This window comes from Petromyzon marinus, chromosome 57 (assembly GCF_048934315.1).
Source record: "Petromyzon marinus isolate PM22_M1 ecotype Great Lakes invasive population chromosome 57, UKy_Petmar_22M1.pri1.0, whole genome shotgun sequence".
NCBI lineage: Eukaryota > Metazoa > Chordata > Hyperoartia > Petromyzontiformes > Petromyzontidae > Petromyzon > Petromyzon marinus.
In genome coordinates this window covers 2,670,609-2,697,002 of record NC_133723.1, presented here as the reverse complement: position 1 = coordinate 2,697,002, position 26,394 = coordinate 2,670,609, and the positions used below count along the sequence as shown (strand labels likewise).

The 26,394-nt window shown below is 55.1% G+C and overlaps 1 protein-coding gene across 4 annotated transcripts; it reads left to right on the top strand.

Moving 5' to 3' along the window:
- The first annotated feature begins 42 nt into the window (after positions 1-42).
- LOC116954956 (PC4 and SFRS1-interacting protein-like) lies at positions 43-26,394 on the top strand. 4 transcript variants are annotated; one of them, XM_032975829.2, is made up of 16 exons: positions 43-796; positions 4,540-4,616; positions 6,536-6,680; positions 7,864-8,034; positions 8,735-8,851; positions 9,502-9,579; positions 11,188-11,311; positions 13,352-13,424; positions 13,774-14,068; positions 15,078-15,193; positions 16,306-16,370; positions 17,761-17,831; positions 18,553-18,654; positions 19,245-19,500; positions 21,221-21,338; positions 22,909-26,394. In XM_032975829.2, the coding sequence occupies exons 1-16, from the start codon at positions 725-727 to the stop codon at positions 22,988-22,990; spliced, it is 1,962 nt and encodes a 653-aa protein (XP_032831720.1). In that variant the 5' UTR covers positions 43-724; the 3' UTR covers positions 22,991-26,394. The 4 variants fall into 4 exon arrangements, with proteins under 4 accessions (XP_032831720.1, XP_032831722.1, XP_032831721.1 ...); XM_032975830.2 differs by having other exon boundaries at positions 44-796; positions 9,505-9,579; XM_032975832.2 differs by lacking the exon at positions 43-796 and adding an exon at positions 4,055-4,211.

Below are 26,394 nucleotides of genomic sequence, written 5' to 3'. Positions count from 1 at the left end.
CTTTCATGTTTCTTATACAGAAGCTGTGGCCGTGCGCCCCCACCTATGCCACGGGACGAGCTCATTCACAGGCACGGACGTGTGACCGCTCGCTCAATTAAAAACAATATATTGCGCGTACTTATTTCATTCAACCTATTACTCTTTTACATTTAAAAACAAATTAAGCGCGTGCTTACTGTATAAGTTTGACAACTTCGCCTGCTCAGCGTCGCCCCCCCCCCTCCCTTCCCCCCCGCTATAAGTGGTCGTGGCCGAGAGGCGCGAAACTTGGGTCCCGCGTGGCTCTGCACCACCACGCGTCCCCCTCAACAACATCATCTACAACAACAACATCATCATCATCAACAACATCATCATCATCATCACCACCACCACCGCCGCCATCATCATTATCACCATCAGCAACAGCATCGACACCATCGCCACTTTCAGAGTCAACGAAATCTTCACCGGCATCCCGCAGCACCATCACCAACTGCAGCAGCAGCAGCATCAACAACATCTTCATCAGCAGCAGCAACAACATCATCATCAGCAGCAGCATCAGCGGCGCTTCAAGAGCTACGTCACGTTTCGCGCTCTCTGCAGCATCGGCGGTGGTGGAGGCGGAGGAGGAGGAGGAGAGGGGGGGAGCGACTCAAGCCGGGGGGGTCCCAACTTAGACTCCTCGGCGACTCTCGAAACCCTTCCAACCACGGCTCCCGAGTCGCCGTGCTCCACCATGTCGGCCGACTACAAACCCGGGGACCTCATCTTCGCCAAGATGAAGGGATACCCGCACTGGCCGGCCAGGGTCAGTTGCGTTGAGTTACGCAGTCGACAGAGCGCGGGGTCTGGGGGTTCCCCTCCCGCGAACCACCACCCCCCCACCACCACCTCCCCCCCCCCCCCGTGTTGACCGCGTTTCCTAGATTTTTTGCGGGGAGCCTGCACCAGGCCGCCGGCTCGCTGAACCCCTGTCCGCGGCGGGAATGTCCCCTTTATTCGGGGATCAGGGGACAGGATCCAGGGTACGTGGGACACAGACAGCCCCCAGCACCCCCCCCCCTTCCCCGCCCCGTCACGGCGCCACTGATCGCCGGTGCACGGTCACACCGGGGAGACGGAGCGATGAAATCAGCAGGTGCTTAGGTGGGGAATGGTGAACGCCGCAGAATCGCGGCAGACTGCCCGGGCAGCGCCTTCATCCAGCAGTGGATTGACCGTGGCCGCTTGTGACAGCGGCGGAGGAGACGGCACAGGGAAGGGGTTAATGTCGAGTTACCGTGGTGGTGGTGGTGGGGGTGGTTAATCGGCCTCAAGTTATCTGAAGGGTAACCTGGTCGCGCGTTAGGGTTAACAGCTCACGTGGACTCGGGTGCGTTTTGGCAATTCGCCGCAACGAGGCGCGGTGGCAATCTTCAGGGGGGTGGGGGAGGGGACCACTTCGTGGTGCCGTCCGTGTCGCTCACACAACAACAACAGCGGCAACAGCAGCGGCGGCGGCGTGCCGAAGGAAGCCGTTCGTTCAATCGAGCAGTGTGGACGCGGACCCGATGGTGGCGCGATGGTTCTCCAAGCGACCCGGGCGGGCTAGGCGCCTGGGATGATGCCTCTTAGGTGGGCGGCTGGGATGATGCTCCTCAGGTCGGCGGCTGGGATGATGCTTCTTAGGTCGGCGGCTGGGTTGATGCTGCTTAGGTCGGCGGCTGGGATGATGCCCCTTAGGTCGGCGGCTGGGATGATGCTCCTTAGGTCGGCGGCTGGGATGATGCCTCTTAGGTCGGCGGCTGGGATGATGCCTCTTAGGTCGGCGGCTGGGATGATGCCTCTTAGGTCGGCGGCTGGGATGATGCCTCTTAGGTCGGCGGCTGGGATGATGCCTCTTAGGTCGGTGCCTGGGATGATGCTCCTTAGGTCGGCGGCTGGGATGATGCCTCTTAGGTCGGCGGCTGGGATGATGCCTCTTAGGTCGGCGGCTGGGATGATGCCTCTTAGGTCGGCGGCTGGGATGATGCCTCTTAGGTCGGCGGCTGGGATGATGCCTCTTAGGTCGGCGGCTGGGATGATGCTCCTTAGGTCGGCGGCTGGGATAATGCCTCTTAGGTCGGCGGCTGGGATGATGCCCCTTAGGTCGGCGGCTGGGATGATGCCTCTTAGGTCGGCGGCTGGGATGATGCCTCTTAGGTCAGCGGCTGAGATGATGCCTCTTAGGTCGGCGGCTGGGATGATGCCTCTTAGGTCGGCGGCTGGGATGATGCGCCTTAGGTCGGCGGCTGGGATGATGCCTCTTAGGTCAGCGGCTGAGATGATGCCTCTTAGGTCGGCGGCTGGGATGATGCCTCTTAGGTCGGCGGCTGGGATGATGCGCCTTAGGTCGGCGGCTGGGATGATGCCTCTTAGGTCGGCGGCTGGGATGATGCCTCTTAGGTCGGCGGCTGGGATGATGCTCCTCAGGTCGGCGACTCAAGGTCTTGTCGTCGAGACCGTCTCCCTTAGCGGTGGGTCGCGGATTCCGTTCCGCGGGCACGAGTTTTTGTTATTCTCGCCCCCCCTTATTTTGGGGGGGGGTGTGGGGGGGGTGGTGGTGCTGGCCTGCTCTCCGTCGCACGTTTCGTCGGCGTCACGGCTGTCGAACCAAGCGAAATCATTCGCGGCGGACACGTTGGGGCCCTTTCGTTCGACTTAAAACTGCGGTGACCGTCTTTGTTCTGCGATGTCGAGCCAACAAAACGAGCCCCCCCCCGGGGAGGATGACAGGAGTGTTTGACGTGATGCATAATAGAGGGTTTAATTGGGGGGGGGGGGAGGGGGTTAGTTCGCGTAAATATGTGTGTCGTTAAACCCACCACCACCCGACACAGCCAACCAGTAAGGGTTGTCACGTGAAAGGAACGTGGCCAATTCGTCACTAGTACAGCACACCGGTTGTGTGTTGGAGAGCCAAGCCACAACATTTACCATCCGAGTACGACGTTTCGCCAGTAATTACAACGAGCTTCATCAGGCGACAGCCAGATTTGTGGGGAAGTCCACCCGTTGACATGATGGTTGATGCGCTGTGCTCCCAGTAGCTCTTCAGTGGGTGCTTGTAGCCGCGACGCCCTACTTGAGACATCGGTTAAAACAAAAGAGCTTTATAGCTCATCGGATTCCTCCAGCATACAGAAATGTTCCGATTCTGTCCGACGCTTAGCGTTCGCGCTCCATGTGCTGGACAGCTTCTCTCGGTAACTGACTTGGAACGAGGCCCTCGATGCGTGTGGGTGGTGGCGTTTCGGCAGAAATATAATCATGTGTCAACCCTTTCTGAGCGAGTAGCTTCAAATGTCGCTCAATTCCCAGAAATAACTCCCCCCTCGCCTCCCCCCCCAAAGCTGTATGCCTTGGGTTTTTTCTCCTTGAAGCTTTTTGGCACGTGGGCTGAAACGTCGGGCGTCATTCTTAATACAGTACTGTCATTCGGGTACAACCCGAGAAACACGTGGCTGGAGTATGGCTTCGTCGTCGTCCTTGTAAAGAGCCACCCCCTCGTGAGCCCCCCCCCCCGAGCCACCCCCCCGTGAGCCACCCCCCCCCCCGAGCCACCACCACCCCCCCTGAGCCAGCCCCCCCCCCCCCGAGCCACCACCACCCACTCCCCCCCCCGGGAGACCACCCCCCCTCCACCCCCCCCCCCCCCGAGCCACCACCACCCCGTGAGCCACCCCCCGTGAGCCCCCCCCCCGTGAGTCACCCCCCCCCGTGAGCCACCCCCCCCGTGAGCCACCCCCCCCCCGTGAGCCACCCCCCTCCCAAGCCACCACCACTCCCCCCCGAGCCCCACCCCGAGCCACCACTCCCCCCCCCGAGGCACCACCACCCCCCCCGAGCCCCCCCCCCGTGAGCCGCCCCCCCCCCCGTGAGCCACCCCCCCCCCCGTGAGCCACCCCCCCCCCCGTGAGCCACCCCCCCTCCCCGGAGCCACCCCCCCCCCCGAGCCACCACCACCCCCCCCCTCGAGCCACCCCCCCCCCGTAGCCACCACCACCACCCCCCCCGAGCCGCTGACTTCTGACCCCGCACCCTAGGCCCCGCCTACCACCCACGCCGCCGCTGCTGCAACCTCCGCCTCCTCCTCCTCGCCCACCGCAGATTTTTTTCCCTCCCCTCCTCCTCTCCCCGTCCATCTCCACGGCTCGGGGGTCCCCGAGTAAAGTGGCTTGCACCGGGCTCGGGCCCGGCTCAGTGTAAGGCGCCACCCCATCCCCCCCCTATCAGCTCCCCTATCAACCCCCTATCATCCCCCGCCACGCCGGGCCAAGCGGTCGTATCGCCGGAGAGGAGTAGGCGAGGCGGCTGTGGTAGTGGCTGTGGCCTGGCTTGCCCGGCCCCCTCGCTCGCTCGCTCGCCTCTATTGTTCCGTCTCTCGCCATTCGCGCACTCACGGCTTTGTTTGCATTGCTGTGCGGGGTGGGTTGGGTGGTGGTGGTGAGAGAAGGGTTTGTGCGGTGTTTTATTTGAATTCGGGTTGCCCAGCAGTGGATAGAGACTGTGCGTGGTGGTTTTGTGGTGCAGGTAAACCATCTTCCGGAGGGCGCGGGCAAGGCGCCGGCTCACAAGCTCCCCATCTTCTTCTTCGGCACTCACGAGACGTACGTGCGTGTGTGTTGGGTTAGCTTCAAGGTGCACCTAGCCTGGCACAAGCGACGTGGGGACGTCACTAACCGCTCGGCGACGAATGGCGGGCTGTTGCGAGTGAACCCAAGCGGGGCCGAGTTTCGATTTCTCGCGAGCCGCGAAGAACCGTGACGGATTTATGAATGGGTTCTGGCCCTCCTCTAGATCGACTCGGCCTTAAACGAGAACCGTGCCATGGTTCGTTGTGCTGTGAACATCGGCGCTGGGGAGATGGAAGGCGGCCGAGGGTGATGTTGGTCACAACCCCATTTGTACGACGTTCCGGCCTTCATAGGTGCTGTTTGCTAACCGCTTGCGCTACCGGTCTGTTAAAGTTGATAGCGGAGGGGGGAGGTGGGGGCCTTTGTAGCACGTCCAGTGGACACGCAACCCTGGCGTTTGTGCCAAGGGGGGCAGCTCGCGCGCATGTTTGTGCCGATGTTAGTACAGCTCACTGCTGGCTAAGCCCTATCCCCGAGAGCTGTAACAGTGAGCACCAATTCCCTACCACGAACCGTGGGATGGATGGCGAAGTGAGTGATCTCTCTCCCCTTTGTGTGTCGCGACGTGCGCTGTGTTCGACCTGAGCCGACGGGTTCCCCGGTTTGAACCCCTCTGGCCTGTTGCGCATGGATGAGCGTCGTTACGCTAGCGTTGCTGACAGAAGCGGGTTGGGAATGGGGGGGTTCACGCACATTTTTCCACTGTAGGAATATTTTATAAGTCGGCACTCGGGTCAGTTGTCAAAACGGCGCAGAGTACCGTAATGGAAGTTCAACATAATGCTGGTACCAGGTCACGGGGTCACCAATCAATGCCTGCCAACCCCGAACACGGATGCCAATTCCCCCGGAATGTCGAGAGGGTCAAAGCAGGACAGGGGAGGGGAGGGTGTGTGATTGCACGGTACTGTATGTTGAACTTCTTTCGCACCGTACGTAGCCGCCCGAACCTCCTGCTATTCGGAGGTTCGGGCGGGGTAGAAAATAAACTAAACACAAACAAGAAATTCCAATTCCCATACCTCGACCCTCCTCGCGCAACTCAATTGGCTCCCTGTGTACCGCCGTTGCCTGTTCAAATTCCTCGCGCTAGTCTACAAATCCCTTGATGGCCTTGCCTCCAACCATATCTTGGCACTCTTGTATCTATGTCGCCTTCTCGCCTGCTACTTTCTCAATCATTGCTGCCCGTCTCTGTTCCTCCTCCTTGCGCTCAGTCCACGCTTTCGCTCTTTCTCTCTTCTCGCCCCCCTTCACTGGAACAAACTTCCCACTCTACATTAAACAGTCACATTCGCTCGCTAAGTTTCCGCTCCTCACTCACAACTCACTTATTGTTACCCCTAGCTCATCCCACGACCCTTAATCTCCCCCTCATAACTGCCACCGTCACTTTTTCCTCTTCATATTCTCATTATATGGCGATCACTTCAATCCATTCGTCATCTTTTACTGTCATCAATTTTGCTTTCACCGAATTCACGCATCACAGATTTGCCATTGCTACCTCTTATCTATTTCATTCCCTCATCTCCACCATCACACTCATACATTCTTTTTTTGTAAAGTGCCTGAGTGAAGGCACTTATAAATTCGGTTAAGATAATGATACAAAATTTGTTCTGAATTTAAATTGAAATGTGCATAGCTCTAGTGGCTGCCTAATACCGGAAGGAAGAGCGTTCCAGACGGTCGCAGAAGCGCATCTGAAAGCGCGCGATGCGGTAACCACCGTCTTTGTTTTCGATTGCGAGCCAAAAGTTCCTGGGAGGATGACCGGAGTTGGACATGATGGTTGATTCTCCTTCACGAGATCAGCAAGGTATTGTGGTTAATTTGTGGATTGATGCTCCCCCCTACCCGACCCCACCCCACATGTGCGATGAGCTCAGGGGCTTCCTGTGCAGCAAGGACGTGTTCCCGTACCGCAAGCACAAGCTCAAGTACGCGGTGCCCTGCAAGCGCAAGGGCTTCAACGAGGGCCTGTGGGAGATCGAGAATAATCCCATGGTGCAGTTCAGGACCCCCGCGCAACAGGTTAGGGGCACGAGGGGTTGACGGCGGTTGTCGTGGGCACGGACGGCCTCATCTCTCATTTCGACATGTGACGTGTACGCTCCTTTAAAGCTCAACTACAGTTGATCATTGGTTATCAGGCGCGCGATTATCCAGCTTGCAACATCATCCGGCAATCCCGGGCCGATCCGGCAAAACCGCTTCGAAGGCTGTAACCAGTCTGGCGATCGGCACGATGCACGTGAACAAAAAAAGTAGGCATGCTTGAATTCAGTCTCAAATATTATATATAGTACTTTATACACTGCGTACAACTTAATGAAAATACTGCACGTGTCTATATATACATCACCCCATGCAGAGTCTTCGAGATCGGAGTGGTAAGTATGGTCCAGTAAATACGGGAACTTTTTACAGGATATTTATCTTAGTCTATTTGCCACTTCTATATAGTAAACAAATTTTAAACACAAAAAAAACATAACACCTACAAACATGATTCATACAAGAATGTGCAAAAATAAAATGTATAAATAAGATGTGCTTATCCGGCATTTTTTTATATTTGGCATCCCCTCCCCTCGAAGCCGCCGGACAATCAATGGTCTCCTGTATTTATTATTTTACCAGGTAAGGCCAACTGAGCTATGTAGCTCTTATTCAGAAGCGACCAGGCCACAAATGATAGCCCAACGAAGTGGTTCATCGCGTGGACATTTATAGCAGCCACATACTCTAAACGCGTGATGTTGATTCTAAATGTTGAGGGAAAAACCAGAGGACCCGGAGAAAAATCCACGCGACCACGGGGAGAGACACACAAACTCCAAATATACAACAGCATGCTTCGTCAGGGTCGGGATCGAAACAACGACCTCCTGCATACCAGGCGAGGCAGATAACATCTCGCCACCGGGGCACCCTTTTGTCGATCCACTGCTGGATGAGAACCTCACACCCTGTTGCCCCAAAAATGCCTGTGCAGGTCGTGTGCGAGATGTTTGACTGTACTTTGCCACACCAGTCTGTACGGGTCGGTGAAGCCGCCTTTTTTAAAATAAACACCCGCACTCCTTCGGTACAACATCATGGGAAGCGGTCGTACTTATACTCCATGTAAAGCCTTCCTTGTATTGTATGGGCCGATGTGAGTGTGTCTCTCTTGCGAGTCGATGGTGAATGCGTACACCCTCGTGTGTGGAAGGACTCTGCGGACGCGGCCCGCGGGGCCATGGAGGAAACCAAGAAGGAAAACAAAGGGGGCAGCAGCACCGACGAGGAGAAGGAAGAGGAGGTGGACGAGGAGGAGGAGGGGAGGCTCGTGATAGATGAGGGGAGGCCGGGCGGACGGCGCAAGCGGAGCCCGCAAGCCGCGGTACGCGGGTTTGACACGCGCTCGCGTTTCACGCAACGTGCAGGTTTATAACGGAGTCGATGACCACGGGAGGGTGGTGGCGGGGGTGAAGTTGTTGGCCCCACTGCGTTATAAAAATCTGGGTTTGATCCCTTGGTCGAAGCGCAACATCCGTGCCCAGCGATAACCGGCCTAGACTTTGGCCTTTTCGCCGACCTGCTTTGGCTAGCCCCGGTGCAGTATGGTCACTTAACCTCCGTGACCAAAAGACACGGGGAGGACTTTATCCAGCAGTGGATTGAGCAAGGACTGTGAATTATCACTTCTGTCGCAGTTATTCTTTTGACGAATCATCTGCTGTCAATGTCCACATGATAAGCCACTTCGTTGAGCTATCATTTGTGGCCAGGTCGCTTCTCAGAAATAACTTATAGCTCAGTGGGCTTTACCTGGTTAAATAAAAAATAGTTTAGTTTTAGTTAATTTATTTTTAATGATTTGCTTACCTTCCTATACTTGTAACTTTCTGACCCGCCTCTACTGGACATCTGTGAACAAGAGCTTCGGCTCATCAGATTCCTCCAGGATGAATAAAGATTTTGATTCAACTATAAGTTGCTCGTTATTACCATCTCATTCTGTGATTTGTCTCGGGCCTGTTTAATCTCTATTGTTTTGTACGCTCAAGTTCGCTGCTTTGCGCTGTGTGGTCGCTCTGCAGACGGTAGGGAGGCGAGCGGCGCATAAGGCCGGAGCGGGTGCCAAGGTCGAGGCGGGGGGCGGCTCGGGGTCAGAGGTCACCGAGGACAAAATTCCAGCGACGCCGCCCACGCAGCCCGTACGAGCGCCGCACTCGCAGGGCACCACCCTCACAGAGTACCACCCTCACACAGAGCACCACCCTCACACACACAGCACCACCCTCACACACAGCACCACCCTCACACACACAGCACCACCCTCACACACACAGCACCACCCTCACACACAGAGCACCACCCTCACACAGAGCACCACCCTCACACAGAGCTCCACCCTCACACACACAGCACCACCCTCACACACACAGCACCACCCTCACACACACAGCACCACCCTCACACAGAGCACCACCCTCACACAGAGCACCACCCTCACACGGAGCACCACCCTCACAGCACCGCACTGGTGGAGCAGCGCGCTCACAGAGGAGTGCATTCACGCACAGAGATCCAAGTTTCAGGGTGATTTTGTTGAACCAGGCGAGAACTCAAGAGGCCCAGGGTGAGTTTCCTTCGCACGAGTGAACCCGTCTCACCCAAAATTACTAAAGTACAGTGATTGAAACAAATGAGAATCGAGCAAAAACTGCCGTACGTAAAAGGTTTCTGTTGCGGTGGGGTTCCACTCATCTCGTGGTTCACACGTTTTTTAAATTGCGGTTGGTATGTGTTATGTGTGTGTGTGCGCGCGTGCGTGTCATCGTGATGCAATCTTTGGGGTTCTCAGCAGGACTCTCTGCAGAGGAAGCGGAGGAAGAGGGCCCAGGGCGAGGAGTGGCCGGCAGATGCCCGCTCGAGAAAGAAGGCAAGTAACAGGCGGCTCCGGATGCACGTTTTTGTGCGTATGTACATTGAACTTCTTTCGCACCGTACGTAGCCAACCCGTGCTTATCGGAGGTGCGGGGGAAGGACAACAACCGAAACACAATTTTTTTTTTTCTAAAGAAACGAGGTTGTCAATCTCGGTGATGATGATTTCAAAGTGCAGCAAAGCTCCACAGTGGCTCCCTAATATCGGAAGGAAGAGGGTTCCAGACGGGCCGCAGAAGCGCATCTGAGAGCGCCGCGATGCAAGTGACCGTCTTTGATGTCTGTCCGATGGGGAGACAAAGGCGGCCGGGCGTGGTGCTGGCCACTAGGGCTGAACGATTTGGGGAAAATATCTAATTGCGATTTTTCTGACATGTTGCGATTTGATTTGCGATTACATTTTTTAAAGTCAAGCGTCGGTTAAATATTCACTGTAATAGATTTAAAACATGTGATGGAGCATTACCACGTGATACCATCTAAATATGAACTGCTCTATATATTCTAATGCTAGTATGATAACTTAAAAGGTATGAATTGCTTCCAACATGTATTTATTAAAATCTTTTAATTTAAATAGAACAATTTAACATTAAACAATTGTTAAGTTAATTAAAGAAAGTTATAATAATAAATAATAAAACAATTCCCATAAGAAAGTAATAGGACTTTTCAAATCGCAAAAAATCGTAGCCTTTGTGATTTGCTAATCGCATTGTTTCAAATTGCGATTTCGATTTTAAATCGATTAATCGTTCAGCCCTACTGGCCCACCCACCCTCTTAGTGCGCCGGCCTTCTTCATAGAAGGCCTTCATAGAAGGCCGGTACGGCTACCCACACAAAAATCCATTCTCAAGAAATGAATTTTCGATGTAGATTTAAAAGTGCATAGCTCCAGCGGATTCCTAATATCGAAAGGAAGAGTGTTCCAGACGGCCGCGGAAGCGCATCTGAAAACGCGCGATGCGGTGACCGACCGTCTTTGTTCGATGGCTAGCCAAAAGCCGCCGCTGCGAGGATGATGCTTTATCCTCCTTGACGAGATAAGCAAGGTATCGTGGTTCATTTGTGGCGAGCGCTCTGTGTGTAGCGAGTTGCGAACTTATCGCGTATTCATTCGGCCATCGGAAGCCGATGCAGCTTGGCGAGGACTCAACAACGGTGCTCGTGGTCCGCCGCTCGCTGCTGAGGGCTTCGTTGCTCGAGTCTCACGGCCGCCCCGGTTAATGCCGCGTGTTCCGTGTATTGTGCGCTTCACAGCTGACGTTAAAGATTCTCCCGTGACGTCATTCGAAAAAGAGTGGCAGGCCCCATTGCGTGCCGGGGGGCGAGGGAGGGAGGCCGCGGGGTGGTTTTAAATCGCACCGCAAGTTGCTCGATTGAACTACGAGAAACGACAACGCCCACACCGCCTCTACTCAATTGCTACTGTTCTTGTGAGACCTTGCTTCCAATGCCACGTGTGCTGATATCCAGGTGCGCCTGCAATGTGGCGCCGCAATCCGGTGCTTTGATTTTTCCATCCATTTGCGTGTTTGTTTATGCCCCCCCCCCGCGTGAACCTTTGTGACTCCCTCGCCCTGCCTGCATTTTTTATCCAGGGGTCGGAGGACGCAGCTGCGGCAACAGCAGCGGCAACAGCAGCAGCAGCAGCGGCAACAGCAGCAGCAGCAACAGCAGCAGCAACAGCCAGTCCTCCCAGGAAGGGCCCCAAGAAGAAAAAAGGTTTGTGTGTGTACGTGTGTGTGTGTACGTGTGTGTGTGTACGTGTGTGTGTGTGTGTACGTGGGGAGCGATAGTGTAGCGGTTAGCGTGCTGCGCTATGAACCTGGCGACCCGGGTTCGATTCCCGCTCACGGCCAACACCAGTGACGATTATCTGAACCGGTCCCGGGCCTCCCCTAGGTCGACTCAGCCTCAAATGAGTACCTGGTGCGGTGTGTAAACATTGCCACTAGGGAGACAAAGGCGGTCGGGCGTGGTGCTGGCCACCCACCCCCTCGTGTACCGTTCCGGCCTTCATAGGTGCTCGCTAACAGCACTTGCCCATACAGTCTGTTAAGGCTATATGGGGGATCTTTATCTTTGCCTTTTGTGTGTGTGTACGTGTGTGTACGTGTGTGTATGTGTGTGTACGTGTGTGTGTGTGTGTACGTGTGTGTGTGTGTACGTGTGTGCGTGTACGTGTGTGCGTATACGTGTGTGTGTATACGTGTGTGTGTGTGTACGTGTTTGTGTACGTGTGTACGTGTGTGTGTACGTGTGTGCGTGTGTACGTGTGTGTGTGTGTGTGTACGTGTGTGTGTACGTGTGTGTGTACGTGTGTGTGTACGTGTGTGTGTGTGTACGTGTGTACGTGTGTGTGTGTACGTGTGTGTGTACATGTGTGTGTGTACGTGTGTGTACGTGTGTGTGTACGTGTGTGTATGTGTGTACGTGTGTGTATGTGTGTACGTGTGTGTGTGTGTACGTGTGTGTAAGTGTGTACGTGTGTGTGTGTGTACGTGTGTGTGTAAGTGTGTGTACGTGTGTGTGTGTGTGTGTACGTGTGTGTGTGCGTACATGTACGTGTGTGTGTGTACGTGTGTGTGTGTACGTGTGTACGTGTGTGTGTGTACGTGTGTGTGTGTACGTGTGTGTGTGTACGTGTGTGTGTACGTGTGTACGTGTGTGTACGTGTGTGTGTGTGTGTACATGTGTGTGTGCGTGTGTGCGCGGGGAGCGGTGGTGTAGCGGTTCGCGTGCGGAGCTACGAACCCGGGGCCCCGAATTCGATTAACGCTCACGGCCAACACCGGTGACGATTATCTGAACCGGCCCTGGGTCTCCCCTAGGTCGATTCGGCCTCAAATTTGTACCCGGTGAGGTGTGTTAACATCGCCACTGGGGAGACAAAGGCGGTCGGGCGTGGTGCTGGCCACCCACCCCCTCGTGTGTCGTGCCGGCCTTCGTAGGTGCTCGCTAACAGCACTTGCCCCTACAGTCTGTTCAGGCTATACGGGGGATCTTTGTCTTTTTGTGCGTCGTGTTGTGGTTGGAGTTGTGCTATGGGGATCGTGTGTGGGGACCCAATGGCAGCGATTCGACGTCACGGAGTTTGGGGGCAACTGGGGGGACAGGAGGGGAGACACGGGGTGGGGAGGGAGGCATTTGCAAAGCAGTGGGAAGTTACCAGCTGGCAACAACAACAATGACAACAACACAAGTCTGTGGGTCTCTTGTGAGCCCACGGGTGTCTGCGTGAATTTGTGAAGCAGCCTCTATAAAATAGACACGGGCACTGCTTCTGCACGGCATCGTGAGATGCAGTCGTGTTTAGTCTCCATATAAATCCACCTTGTGTTGGATGTGCCTCTGTTAATCTGTCTCTGCGTGTATGGGCCTCTTCGTGTGTCTATTTGTGAGACTATGGATGTGTGGGCGAGTTAATGGATTTCTGTCCGTATGAGTCTGTGGGTCTCTGTGTGAGTCTGTGGGTCTCTGTGTGAGTCTGTGGGTCTCTGTGTGAGTCTGTGGATCTCTGTGTGAGTCTGTGGATCTCTGTGTGAGTCTGTGGGTCTCTGTGTGAGTCTGTGGGTCTCTGTGTGAGTCTGTGGGTCTCTACGTGACTGGTTTTCAATGTGAGCCTAAACAAGGGCGGGAACGTGAGAACAATAGGGCAGAACCCTGTTTCCCAGCAGTGGGACGTGACGCGGCTGAAAGCAACAACAACGGTGACCGTGTAGGGACGTGTGACCTCTCTGCCGGTGTCTGCCGTGTTCACAGTGGAGGAGGAGGAGGTGCAGAAGGCCGTGACCAAGAAGTCTCACAAAACCAAGCAGTCCTCGGGGACCAACAGGTGATTCCACCGGAGCCCCCGGCTGTTGACGCCGGCTTGGGCTGACCTGGGGGCACTCGCCGTCAGAGAGCGCTGGTCAAGTACCTGCGCTGTAGTTCAGCGCTTGCTGTAGTTGTTTCAGTTCAGTGCTTTCTGGAGTTCAGTACTTGCCGTGGTTGCTGTAGTTCAGTGCTTGCTGTAGTTCAGCGCTTGTATGTATGTATATATGTTGAACTTCTTTCGCACCGTAAGTGGCCAACCATGCTAATTGGAGGTACTTGCTGTAGTTCACCGCTTGCTGTAGTTGCTGTGGTTCAGCGCGTGCCGTATTCACCACGGCGGGCGCGATCTCTGCGGTTGGTATCACCAGTGAGCCGAGCGGTGCCGACGAGGCGCCGCCGGAGAAGCGCCGGCGCCGGAGGCAGGCCGAGGCGGTGGTGGCGGTGGAGGTCGGCGTGGCCCGCGAGCGCCGGCGCAGGGCCGGCCGCGGCGACGGTGACGCCGCCAAGGAAGGGAGTGGCGGCAGCGCCGCCGACGGTAGCCAGGCCCGCCGCAAGGCGCGCAAGGTCGAGCGTGGCAAAGACAAGGCCCCGCAGGCCGAGGCCCCGGCGACAGGCGGCGTCCGCAAGCGCAAGCGCGGCTCCGATTCGGAGACCACAGACGCCGTGAGTCGGGTTTGGGGGCGGGGGCGGCAGGGTAGTGCCGCGGCAGGAACGGTCGATGGCGCCTCGCAACGGGAAGGGGCCCCGGGTTCGATTCTCTTCATCGGACGCCTCTCTGTGGAGTTTGGGCGTTCTGTTTAACACGTAGGCTTTCGCGACCAATACCATCCATAATAGAGGTTTTTGGGGTTAGATCGTGTAAATATATAAATGTGTCGTTAAACCCGCCACCACCATGACACGGCCAACCAGTGAGGGTTGTCACGTAAACAGAACGTGGCCAATTCGTCACTAGTACAGCACTAACCGGTGTGTTGGAGAGCCAAGCCACAACATTTACAATCTGAGTACGACGTTTCGCCAGTAATTACAACTAGCTTCATCAGGCGACAGCCAGATTTGTGGGGAAGTCTGTTTCGTTCCTTATATAGAGGCTTAGATGTGGTGACCACGCTTCTGCGCTCTTGTACGAAGTGGGGGGTGGGCGGTGGATTACTGAGTCAACGTACAGTATGCATGTGCATTATGCGAGCCATAATGCGGGCTCGCATAATGCACTGTACTAGTGACGAATTGGCCACGTTCTGTTTACGTGACAACCCTTACTAGTTGGCTGTGTCGGGTGGTGGCGGGTTGAACGACACATATATTTACGCGATTTAACCCAAAAAAACCTCTATTTTTAACGTTCTGTCTCCCCCCTTCCATGCTTGGGTTTCCTGCAGGTTCTGCAGTGTTTCCTAATCGTTGGTATAACAAAAAAAACCTTCCAGTGTATCTGGTATTGGCTGAACATCCCCTTGCTGAAAATAGTGGTGGTGGTGGTGATGAATTTTGTGGTTATGGTGGTAAATGATGGTGATGGTGGCGGTGATGAAGATGGCGGTCGTGGTGGTGGTGGCAGCGATCGTGGTGGTGGTGATGGTGTCGGTGGTCCTGGTAGTGTTGGTCCTGATGGTGGTGGTTGACCTGCTCCAGAAACTCTTAACTGGAGCGGTTGGTGCCGCCGTAGAAACCGGAGAAGCTGAAGCACGCAGAGAAGGGCGGCCGCAAACACGTGGAGCTGGATCCCGACCCGGAGCCGCCAAAGAAAGGCCGCAGGGCTGAGGAGCGAGCCAAAGAGGCCAGGTAAGGTACCAGGGAAAGGGATCACCATCATCATCGCTGGCATCATCATCATCACAGCAATCATTGCCATTGTTTGCGTAGTTAGTAGTTATTCCTGCATGTGTTGATTTGCTGTGTGTGTGAAGACCGTTGTTTTGGTTTTACCACAAGTTGGTTTTGGCTGATTTGTAGACACTGTTCCTTTTGATGTGTTCCCCATGTGTGGTCAGGTGCAGAGATGTATGTGTGTAAGTGTGCGTGCACTTGTGGGGAGCGTTAGTGTCGCGGTTAACGCACTACGCCGTAAACCCGGCGACCCGGGTTCGATTCCCGCTCACGGCCAACACCAGTGACCGGTCACGGGCCTCCCCTAGGTCGACTCGGCCTCAAACGAGTACCTGGTGCAGTGTGTAAACATCGCCACTGGGGAGACAAAGGCGGTCGGGCGTGGTGCTGGCCACCCACCCCCTCGTGTGCCGTTCCGGCCTTCGTAGGTGCTCGCGAACAGCACTTGCCCCTACAGTCTGTTGAGGCTATACGGGGGATCTTTGTCTTTCTGTGCGTCGTGTTGTGGTTGCGCTGCTGGAGTTGTGCGATGGGGATCGTGTGTGGGGAACCAATGGCAGCGATGCGACGTCACGGAGTTTGGGGGCAGCTGGGGGGACAGGAGGGGAGACAGCAGGGGGTAGCAGGGTAACAACACGGGGTGGGGAGGGAGGCATTTGCCAAGCAGTGGGAAGTTACCAGCTGGCAACAACAACAACTACAACACAAGTCTGTGGGTCTCTTGTGAGCCCACGGGTGTGTGCCCTGGTGCGAGCAGTAGTGCAGCTGTTAGCACACTGCTCTGTGAACCCCGCGACCCGACTTCAAATTCCCACTCACGGCCAACATGGTGACTAATATCTGAACTGGTCCTGAGCCCTCCCCTAGGTTGGCCGAACCTTAAAAATTTAGTACCTGGTGCGGTGTGCAAAACATCAACGGTGGGGAAACAATACCGGTCGGGGCTTGGTGCTGGCCACCTTACCCCTTCGTGTGCCGCGTCAGCTTGAATAGGTGCCGACTTGAAAGCACTTGCCTCAGCAGTCCGCTACAGGTGTTTGCCTTTGATGTGCGGTGGGCGACGGCAGGCTGACCGACAGCGACGCGAAGGAATCCGCAGAGGAGCAGACGTCCCAGGACGACGAGAAAGCGGGTGAGTGACAGGCGACAACGGAAGAAAAAAAATCACTTTTTTTTTTTCACCAGGAAAGGGCCCACTGGAGCTACACGGCTCTTTTTCAGAAGCGGTCTGGCTATCGCAACCGACAGCTTCGTGAGAAAGTGGCTTGTGATCACGCGGAAAATTAAAGCAGCCAAAGTACAGCAAAACCTTGGATTGCGAGTAACTTGGCCTGCGAGTGTTTTGCAAGACGAGCAGAAATTTTAACTAAACACGGGTAGTGTACGTGTACGCTTTGTACTGCCGAGCGTCACGTGATCGCAACGGATATACGAGTGCTTTGGATTACAAACACGTTTCCGGAACGAATTATGCTCGCAATCTAAGGTTTTACTGTATCTCTTAAACGCGTGACGTTGACTCTATGAATGCAGAGGGGAAACATTTGCCGCTGGCTCACCACGGCGCGGCTGCTGCCTTGCCCGCTCCGTCTGCCGTTCCACCACGGCGACCGTCGAGTCGATAATTATCTCGCGCGCCGGCAACGCTCGCCGTTCGGCGTTGTGCACCGGCACCGCCCTGCTCGCCGCGAAGCTCCAGCAAATTCCCCCTTTCTCGCCAAGTCCATCCGCTTCCAGTGACAACAAAAATAGCCATGTCGACTCACAGCGCGGCGCCACCATCCGCTCGCTCTCGGGCAGAGAGCGGCCCACTCGGAGGCTCGAGGAGGAACCACTGACGAGCGGGGAATGCAGCAGCCGGCGCCTAAATGTCACCCCGAGCTCTGCAGTCCTCTATATATGAAGGGTGTTATCGGCCAATTAATGAGTAATTATCCATGTGAAAGGAAACCGGAGTGCCTGGACAGAACCCACGCATTCGAAGCCCAGATCCGAGCAGTCGATGTTGTAGTTGTTGTGGATGTTGCTGGTGGTTGTGGATGTTGGTGGTGGTTGTGGATGTTGTGAATGTTATAGTTGTGGATGTTGGTGGTGGTTGTGGATGTTGGTGGTGGTTGTGGATGCCGTGGATGTTATAGTTGTGGATGTTGGTGGTGGTTGCTGTGGATGTTATAGTTGTGGATCTTGGTGGTGGTTGTGGATGTGATAGTTGTGGATGTTGTAGTTGTGGATCTTGGTGGTGGTTGTGGATGTTGTAGTTGTTGTGGATGTAGTGGTGGTTGTGGTGGATGTTGTGGTGCTTATGGTTGTACTCGATGGAGTTGTTGTGGATGTACTGGACGTTGTAGTTGTGGATGTGGTGGCGATTGCTGATGTGGCGGCGGTTGTGGATGTGGTGTAAGTTGTAGCTGTTGGCGGTGGTTGTGGATGTTGCGGTTTTAGTGGGGGGTTGTGGTCGGAGCGGCTGTTAGACGCGTTGTGCGCGTCGCGCGTTCACGCCCGCCGCCGTTGTGCGTCCCCAGAGCTGCGAGCCGATGCCAAGGTACAGAAGCTCGTCAACGACATCAAGCTCGCTCTCAAGCTCAACAGCCCGGTGAGGACACCCGGGGGTGGCGGGTGGGGGGGTGGCCCCATTCAAAATAATCCCCCTGGCTTGCGAGACGCGCCGTTCCCACAGCGCGGGGCCGTCATCACGGAGCCAGCGCGCGGCCGTGACCACGACCGGCCTGGCTGGGCCGGAGCGCCTCCGTGGCTGCACCGACAGTGGCATCCTAGACACCGCCATGCACCTTCAAGAAGCAGCTCAAGGCTCTCTCACCCGTTCAGGCTCTCACCTGGTTCAGCCTCTCACCTGGTTCAGCCTCTCCACCCGTTCATGCTCTCATCAATTCAGGCTCTCATTCAGGCTCTCATCTGGTTCAGGCCGTTACCTGGTTCAGCCTCTCACCCATTAAGGCTCTCATTCAGGCTCTCACCTGGTTCAGCCTCTCACCTGGTCAAGCTATCATCATTTCAGGCTCTCAACGGGGTTCAGGCTCTCACCTGGTTCAGGCTCTCACCTGGTTCAGGCTCTCACCCGTTCAGGTGGAGGGCTAATGCTAACGGTTCGCGCGCTGTGTTATGCACCCGGAGACCCGAGTTCGATTCCCGCTCGCAGCCAACACCAGTGACCATTATCTGAACCGATTCTGAGCCTCCCCTAGGTCGACTCGGCCTCAATCGGTGCGGTGTGTAAACATCGTTCCCTACGCTTCACAGCGCTTGCCCCAACAGACTGTGTGAGCTATACGGAGGCACTCTGCGTGTGTGTGCAGGACACCAAACGGTGCCTCGAGTACTTGGATGAGCTGAACTCGCTGCAGCTCAGCCTACAGCACCTGCAGAAGCACACGGAGGTGGTGGCCATGCTGCGCAAGGTGAGGCCCACCAGCCCCCCAGCTGCCCCCCACAGGACCTGCTGATCCCCGCCACCACATCCTCCAACCCACACCCCCACTCGCCCCCCCCCCCCACTTGCCTTCACAACCCAGCCATCACAGTCGTCGTACGGTCTCTGTCGATCCTTCCAAGTTGGTTGAGTTTAAGCAGGCACCACTCCGAAATGGACGTGTGAGCTCCTATTGAACGTGGCTCACGCACCCCGCTCGGCCACGTAGGCTCTGTGCGTCACGTGGTGGGGCACATGTAGCAGTCGTCGGGCAAGTGTGGAGGGTGTTTTCGTCATTTTGGCGACCCAGGTTACTGTTGCAAATGAGACTTCACCTTGTCTCTCTGCGTTATCACCTGGTTAACCTATCAACTTGAACTCACCCACTCACCCACTCACTCATTCACCCACCCACCCACACTCGCCCAATCACTCACTCACTCACTCGTGCAATTGAGACTCGTCCAGTTCTCGTGAGCTCTCGCCTGGTTAAACTGAATCGACTTTGCACCCAAACTGGATGTGGTTTATCTTCTTGGTTCTTTCGGTAAAGTCGCGCCTCTCCCGTGCCACCCCCAGATCCGCAACTACCGCGCCAGCGAGGACGTGATGCACAAGGCCGCCATGATCTACCACAAGTTCAAGTCCATGTTCCTGGCGGAGGAGGACGGCAGCTCCCCCATCTACGCCCCCCACAGCCCCCCGCCACCAGCCCCAGCCCCCCCTAGCACCCCCGCCGCGGACGAGGGCCCCCACCCCACGCCCGCCAGTAACGACAAACAACAGTCGCGGCCTGCGGCGCGGGAGGCGCGGGGCGGGCGCGGCGACCGTAGAGGTGAGTGCGGGCGAGCGATGTGGGCGGCACGTGGTGGTGTGGTGTGACGGCCGTTGGCGTGATGTTGTGGCGTCGGAGTCATGCGGTGTCGCTTGTAGTGGTGGCGGGAGTGGTCAGCGCCGCGGGGTCTACGAACCCCCCCGGCGATGGCCAACATTCGATTCCCAATATTATTCATAATAAAGGTTTTTTGGGGTTAGATCGCGTTATTTATAAATGTGTCGCAACCCTCCACCACCCGACACGGCCAATCAGCAAATAAGTGTCACGTTGACGAAAGACAAATAGTTCACTACTTTAGCCCACCGGTGTGTTGAGGAGTATTTATTTGACTTGACTTGCTGAACAGTCCGTGTTTTTTTCTTCTTCTATATTTAGTTTTTTTGGTTGTAAATAATGTTGAAGAAATGTCTGTGGGGAGATAACTTCGAGAGCAGCAATGATTTTACGCCGAGTTAGACCACCTGTTCATTATTTCTGCAGAAAAAAACGTTTTTCTTTCATTAGTTTTACCAAACATGAAATGGAGCCTTTTAAAGTCATGCTCCTGATGAACCCTGCTCATCTTTGCATAAATGTTTTCGTTACGGCCAGAAATATGGCATCTGTGCTGGACCGCCCTTTCCTGAAACCACATTGGGGCTCCGCAAGCCTCTCCTCAGCGTGCCTGGCAAGGCGATGTTGAATAATCCTTGCCAGGACCTTTCCCGGCACACTGAGGAGTGAGATGCCTCTGTAGTTGTTACAGTCTGTTGTGGATTCACTCTTCAACACACCGGTGGGCTAAAGTAGTGAACTATTTTGTCTTTTGTCAACGTGACACTTTTTTGCTGATTGGCCGTGTCGGGTGGTGGAGGGTTATGACACATTTATAAGTAACGCGATCTAACCCGAAAACCTTTATTATGAATTCGATTCCCACTCGTGATGTGTGTGAATGTTGAACTTTTTTCTTACTGTACATAGCCAATCGTGATAATCGGACGTGCAGGGGAAGGACAAACAAAAAAAGCAGTTCTACATTTAAGTGACCGCGAATATTTTAACAGGACTCTCCTAGGTAAACTCGGCCTTAAATGACGACCTGGTGCAGTGCGTAAACATCGTCACGGGGGGACAAAAGCAGGAGGGCATGGTGCTGGCCACCCACCCCCTTGTGCGTGTACAGCATTTTCCCCCAACAGCCTGTCAAAGGCTTCACGGGGGATCTTTTGTGTGGCTTGGCGGTGGTGTTGTGGGCCAGACGGGCTGGTTTTGAGAATAGGTCATCGATAATTGAATACACTTGGTATTTGCGCCATTCTTATAGCACAAGGCTATCATCACAAAGGAAGGCACTATGATTCATACATGGGTATGGTCTGCCAGTATGGGGGCAATGTTGCTCCGTGGTTATACCGAATTGGCAAATACGTGGGTCATTGTTTTTTTTATTTGACCCGTGACACTTGCACACAAGGCCCGACTTTTATTTGTCACGATGCCTCCGGGAACTTGGCAACGTCCACTGCGAAGACTATAGTTCCCACGCCTTAGTTCGTGGCTGAATACTTGCGGCACCATTAATCTGGGCGGTCACCGGACTCGAACCACAATACCTCCACGACAAGCGGCCCAACGCCCTGCCGCTCGGCCCGCGCCACCGCGGCACTTGCGTCTCAAGCCGCGGACGAATCCCTCGCTCTAACCGAAGGCTCGCGTTGGCGTGCGCGGTCCCAAGGGAAGGGCCGGAGGGGCCACGGCAGGGCCTGGGGCGAGCGGCGGGGTCCGGCGCCCAGGGACGTCGAAAACGGAGATGGAGCGGCGGACGGAGCGGAGGAGACGCGGCTCGGAGAGAGGTGTGCGCGAGTTTTTGGTGGCGCTGGCGGAGTCCGTGAGAGCCCGGACGTGATCTCGCGTGCGTCGTCACCACCCCAGGTGGCATCGCTTCAGTGCACAGTTTTATGCAGCAGCGGCGGGAGTAGCAGCGGCAGCAGCGTCGCCGTACCCACGCGTTGCATCCGGCGGTCGCTGAGTGTCCGCAGCTGAGCCAGAAGGCAGCAGCAGCGGCGGCAGCCTTCCGGCTCAGCTGACCGCGAGCTCTCCACGCCCATCCCTTACGTCCTCTCCAGACTCCGCCTTCCCGAGGCTTCTTTCAGTCCAGGCGTCGGCAAACCAAAAAGAACAAGAAGAGCCATTTCTTTCGATTTCGGTCAAAAACTACGACTCGATATTTCAAGAGCCGTTAATGCACGTGGTGAATACGAGACGGCGTTCTTTAATAAATAAATAACGGTCACGGAGCGCCAGTCCTTGAAGAGCCGCAGGTTGCCGACCCCCCTTTCCCAGTCGTTCCCGCCTCAAAAACTCCTCCTCCCGTTTGAACTCGCCGGCCAAAGCGGACGCTCGCCGGCCAAATCGGGGACCATCGATCGTGAGTGGCCGCCTCCGCTTGACCAGTGAGGATCGTGGCCCCCGTAACAGCGATCAGCCAATGGGCAACCTCCGGTGGCCAAATGAAACGGCTGAACCGACGTTTTACTGCGCGTGACGGTAGAAATTAATAATCAATAACGGTTTGACCTTCGGCGTCCTCGACGCTGTGATAATATCGCCGCGCGTGTCCTCGGCGTAACGTGGGCAGGCTCACCGTGTGTGCTCCATGCGTGTGATGGGGCTTTCTGTGGGGGAGTTGAGGGACCCCCCCGAAGCAGTGAAAAATCTCACTTTCCCGAACCTCAAAGAATGGACAAGCGGGGTGGACAACGGCGCCGCCTTGCCACGAGCCGCGTCCCCCGCACTGCGCCGGAACGCTGCGTGCCACGCGGGCCGCTGAGGCCGTCTGTTCCGTGCAGTCGTTACCGTAGCGTTGGATTGTGCGTTTGGGAATGGGCTTATGGTTTTTGGTGGTTTCTCAGTGGTATACATCATATCTCTATAATATAGGTTTTTTTTTTTTGGGGTTGGATCGCGTAAGCCAGACAAATCTGGCTGTCGTCTGATGATGCTACCTGTAATTACTGGCGAAACGTACTCAGATTGTAAATGCTGCGGCTTGGCTCTCCAACACACCGATGTGCTGTACTCGTAACGAATTGGCACGTTCTGTTTACGTGACAAACCTTCTAATTGGCTGTGTCGGGTGGTGGCGGGTTTAACGACCTGACCTAACCCAAAAAAACCTGGCTTATGGATATTGGTCGCGAAAGTCTACGTGTTAAACATATATCTCTATTAACATTTTACATCATGAAAATGACGCAGCTGTTTGTGAAACAAAAACGGATATAATTTGGGGTCACGCCGTTCCTGAATTAGCCTACTGTGTCAAGGACGGTGGTGGTACGCCGCTCCCTGTGCGCCAATTCGTGTGTGCCCACTCCCGTGTCTCATGTGCCGATTCCCGCGTGCCAATTTCCGTGTGCACAGTGCGGTGGCGGACGATGGCACGGGGACCCTGCCCGGGGTCAAAGACGACACGGAGGGAGGAGCGACGCAGACGCAAGCCTGAGCTGCCACCCTGACCCTTTACCCTTAACCCTGACCCCCTAACCCCACGAGAAGCACTTGCAGTTCTGCAGCACCCTGTACACTCTCACCCTACACTCATCCTTACCGCGCACGCGATGCCGTCACCCTTGACTCAACTTGCAGTGACACCCTCGCTCACCTTGTGGCCCCCTACACGCACGCTGAACTCACCCTCGCCCTGCACTCGTATCCCACACACCCTGCACTCACACCCTCACCCAGCACCCTTGTAACCTCACCCTCGACGATCTCCTGGCACTTACGCCCCGCACCCTGCACTCGCCGCACCCTCACCGTGTCCGCGCCACCTCCGGGCGCGCATAACGATTCCCCTGCTCGCGGCTCGCGGCTCTGACCGCACGCTCGAGGAGAAGCGACCAGCACCCTCGCGGTAACCCCTGGGGCTCTTGGGGTCGCAGGGGCCGGGAGGGGGGTGGGGAACTGCCGAACCCTACAAACGAGCTCCAGCGCGGGGACGTTGTAGCGAACGGGCCGGGTCGACGAGACAGTGAACGGAGGCCTGGAGTCATGGGCGTACGCGGGGTCCACCGCTGTCGGGGGTGGCTTCGTTCGTCGCGTACCTTGTACCGTGCCCTGCGTGCCCCTACCCTGCGTGGCGCCACCCTGCGGCCCCCGTGACTCGACGCCGTCCACGCCGCGCCCTCCTGCTCGGTGCAGATGGCGCGGCGTGGAATCCGCGAGCCGCGCTGGAAATCGCTCGGGGAAGGAATTATTCGCGTGACACCGACGGTGCATATTAGAATAGAACATTGGAAATAAATATGCCAAATATAAAAGAAAAACTCGGCCGGTTGCATAACATGTTACGTATTATTGAACCTATTTAAATGGTAAAGGGACGTAAATTGTATTACCAATGTAGCTCCAGCCCCTGACCTCACTGGAGAAAATGAAATGACAGGTCATGCTGGCGTTGGTGGTGACGGTGTAGAGGATTGCAGCAGAACCTACATCTCTGCCTCATAGACCTGGTCAAGGCCTATGATGGCATCAATAGAACAGGACTCTGGGTTCTTCATGCTCTCAGGGTCCCCTGACTGCTCACAATCATTAAGGACCCGGGTAAAGCTGCGTGTCCGGGAGTAGGAGCCATTCCCTATTCAACTTGGGGTGCGACAGGGATGTACTCTGGCCCCTGCACTATTTAACATATTTTTAAACAAAGTTCGATGAGCTTTTCATGGCGATACCAGAGGAATTCGTATCTGGCACAGATACAATGGGAGCCTGATTGATAGCCGGTGTTGTCAAGGGATGGCTCCCTTCCGGTCAACCATGTTAGGTACGCTTATGATCTGGTAATTCCTGCTCACTCTTGAGTTGGAGACACCACTGCTGAACGTGGAACCCCCACAACTCCCCCTGAGTACTGGGGCAGTTGTGGAGAAGTGCCTGTACCTGGGCAGTGTCATTACCAACTCTGGTTTGGCAGCAGAGGTCTCTTAATCAGTCGAGTGGCATTGTCTTTTCATCAGCTCTCTGATGCTGTGTGGAAGCTGCCTGGCCTTTCACACCATACGAAGCTCCGTATATTCTTGGCCACCGTTACCCTCTCTATGCTAGCAAAACGTGGAGCCCTTTAAAAGAACATCTGCAGCAGTTCGAAACATTCAGGCTGACCTGCCTTCGATCCATCCCGGGTTTAAACAGTCTAGATTATGTGAGAAGCTCACACGGATCATTAAACGATCTGGACAGTCCCATCAGCTATTTTAGCCAAGGCTGCATTGGCTGAGTCATGTAGCTCACATGCCCGGCCACTGCATGCCCAAGCAACTTCTGTTTGGCCAGATAGAGGGAGCTAAACAGGCACGGTTCGGGCTAGACAAGAAATGGGCTGATGTGGTACAGGAGGATGTGGAGCCGACTGAACATCTGTGAAAAAGAGCTTCCTAGCTCATCGGATTCCTGCAGGCTAAAGATTCTGATTCGGACTTGCCGATGACCGGTACCAGCGGCGGTGTCTAGGGCGGCTCTCTGGAAGAGGCTCGTGAAGGACGCTGCTACTGGGCAGTTGGAGGCAGTTGGCCCTTCAACAACAGCAGAGGGCAAAGGAGCAACGCTTACAACAATGAGCGGAGCGCCAGGCGGCTAAAATGCAGTGAGGTTGCACAGTTGGGAGAACAGGTGATGCCTATGTCAGTCATTTTAGTTCACCCATAACCACCTCGGTATGTCCTTTGAGACCACAGTGTTATTGATGAACGTGTTGAGTGTTATTTGTGTTTGTGCACCACCGCCAACGCAGCAGCATTCCCAGATAATTTGTGTGATCTTGTAATGGTTTTATCCAATTTCATTGTAGGTTTTAGGCCGTGTTGGGCATTAAGGGCGCGCGAGCTGTTTCGGGTCGTAGGAGGGTGCAGCGGCAAGCTTGTGACATCCATAGTTTAACTCGCACCTCGCGACGTCGGACGTGGGATGTATGTCTTTTAACTTCCAGGATTGTTCAGGGCTTTGCTGAAATCTGCAATAGTTTTTGTGTGTGTGTGTGTTTTTAAGAGGTTTTTTTCTAAAAAAAATATTTTTAATATCGACGTCGCTTCCAAATGACGCCCCAAGACTTGAATGTAACGTACCGTAGAAATTCCGTCAAACTCTGCCAAACGCCGGGACGAAGCCATCGACTCTCGAGCCAGTTTATTGCGACGCGTGTCCTCGCTGGGGTCACGTCTCGCCTTGCCGCCCGACACGGTTCCGCATCGAGCGTGAGCCAATGAGACGGTGGGGGTGGGGGGGGATGGTGAAGGAAAGGAGGAACGGATGGAGTCGATTTTTTTAGAAGCAAGGCCGTAATATTCAAATATGCTCAATGTCCCCCCCAATATATTGCTATAAAATGGATTTCTGTTCATATGATTGTGTTTATGGTTGTTACTTTATTAATCCCTAATCTCTGCCATTACATACAATGAAACAAGAAAAGGTAAAAAAACGAAAAAAACTGAGCAATGTAATAAATACAATACACTATTAGACATTGTTAAAAATACGGTAAATAAAAAGTCCATCATGTGTGTTAGTGAATTTAATATTTTAGGCAGGAAATTCGCTTTCAAATTTAGAATGTTTTCCTGGAGGGGGGGGGGCAGACCCCCTGGAAGATTTGGTCCCCCCCCCAATGTTGACTCCATGGCTACGGCCTTGGTGGGAAGGGACAGAAGATAGGGGAGTTGTAGCTGGACGAGAGTGATGTAGAAAGTTTGTCGAGGGTTAAAAATAGTTGACGGGGGGGCACGGACAGGATCGGGCGTTTTCCCACCGCATTGGGAGCGCGAGCCAGCGTCCACAACGTCCCCCCGAGATGATTGCCGGGATTCCGCACCGCCGATTGTGTTTTGCAATAAACAACGGTATGTTCGA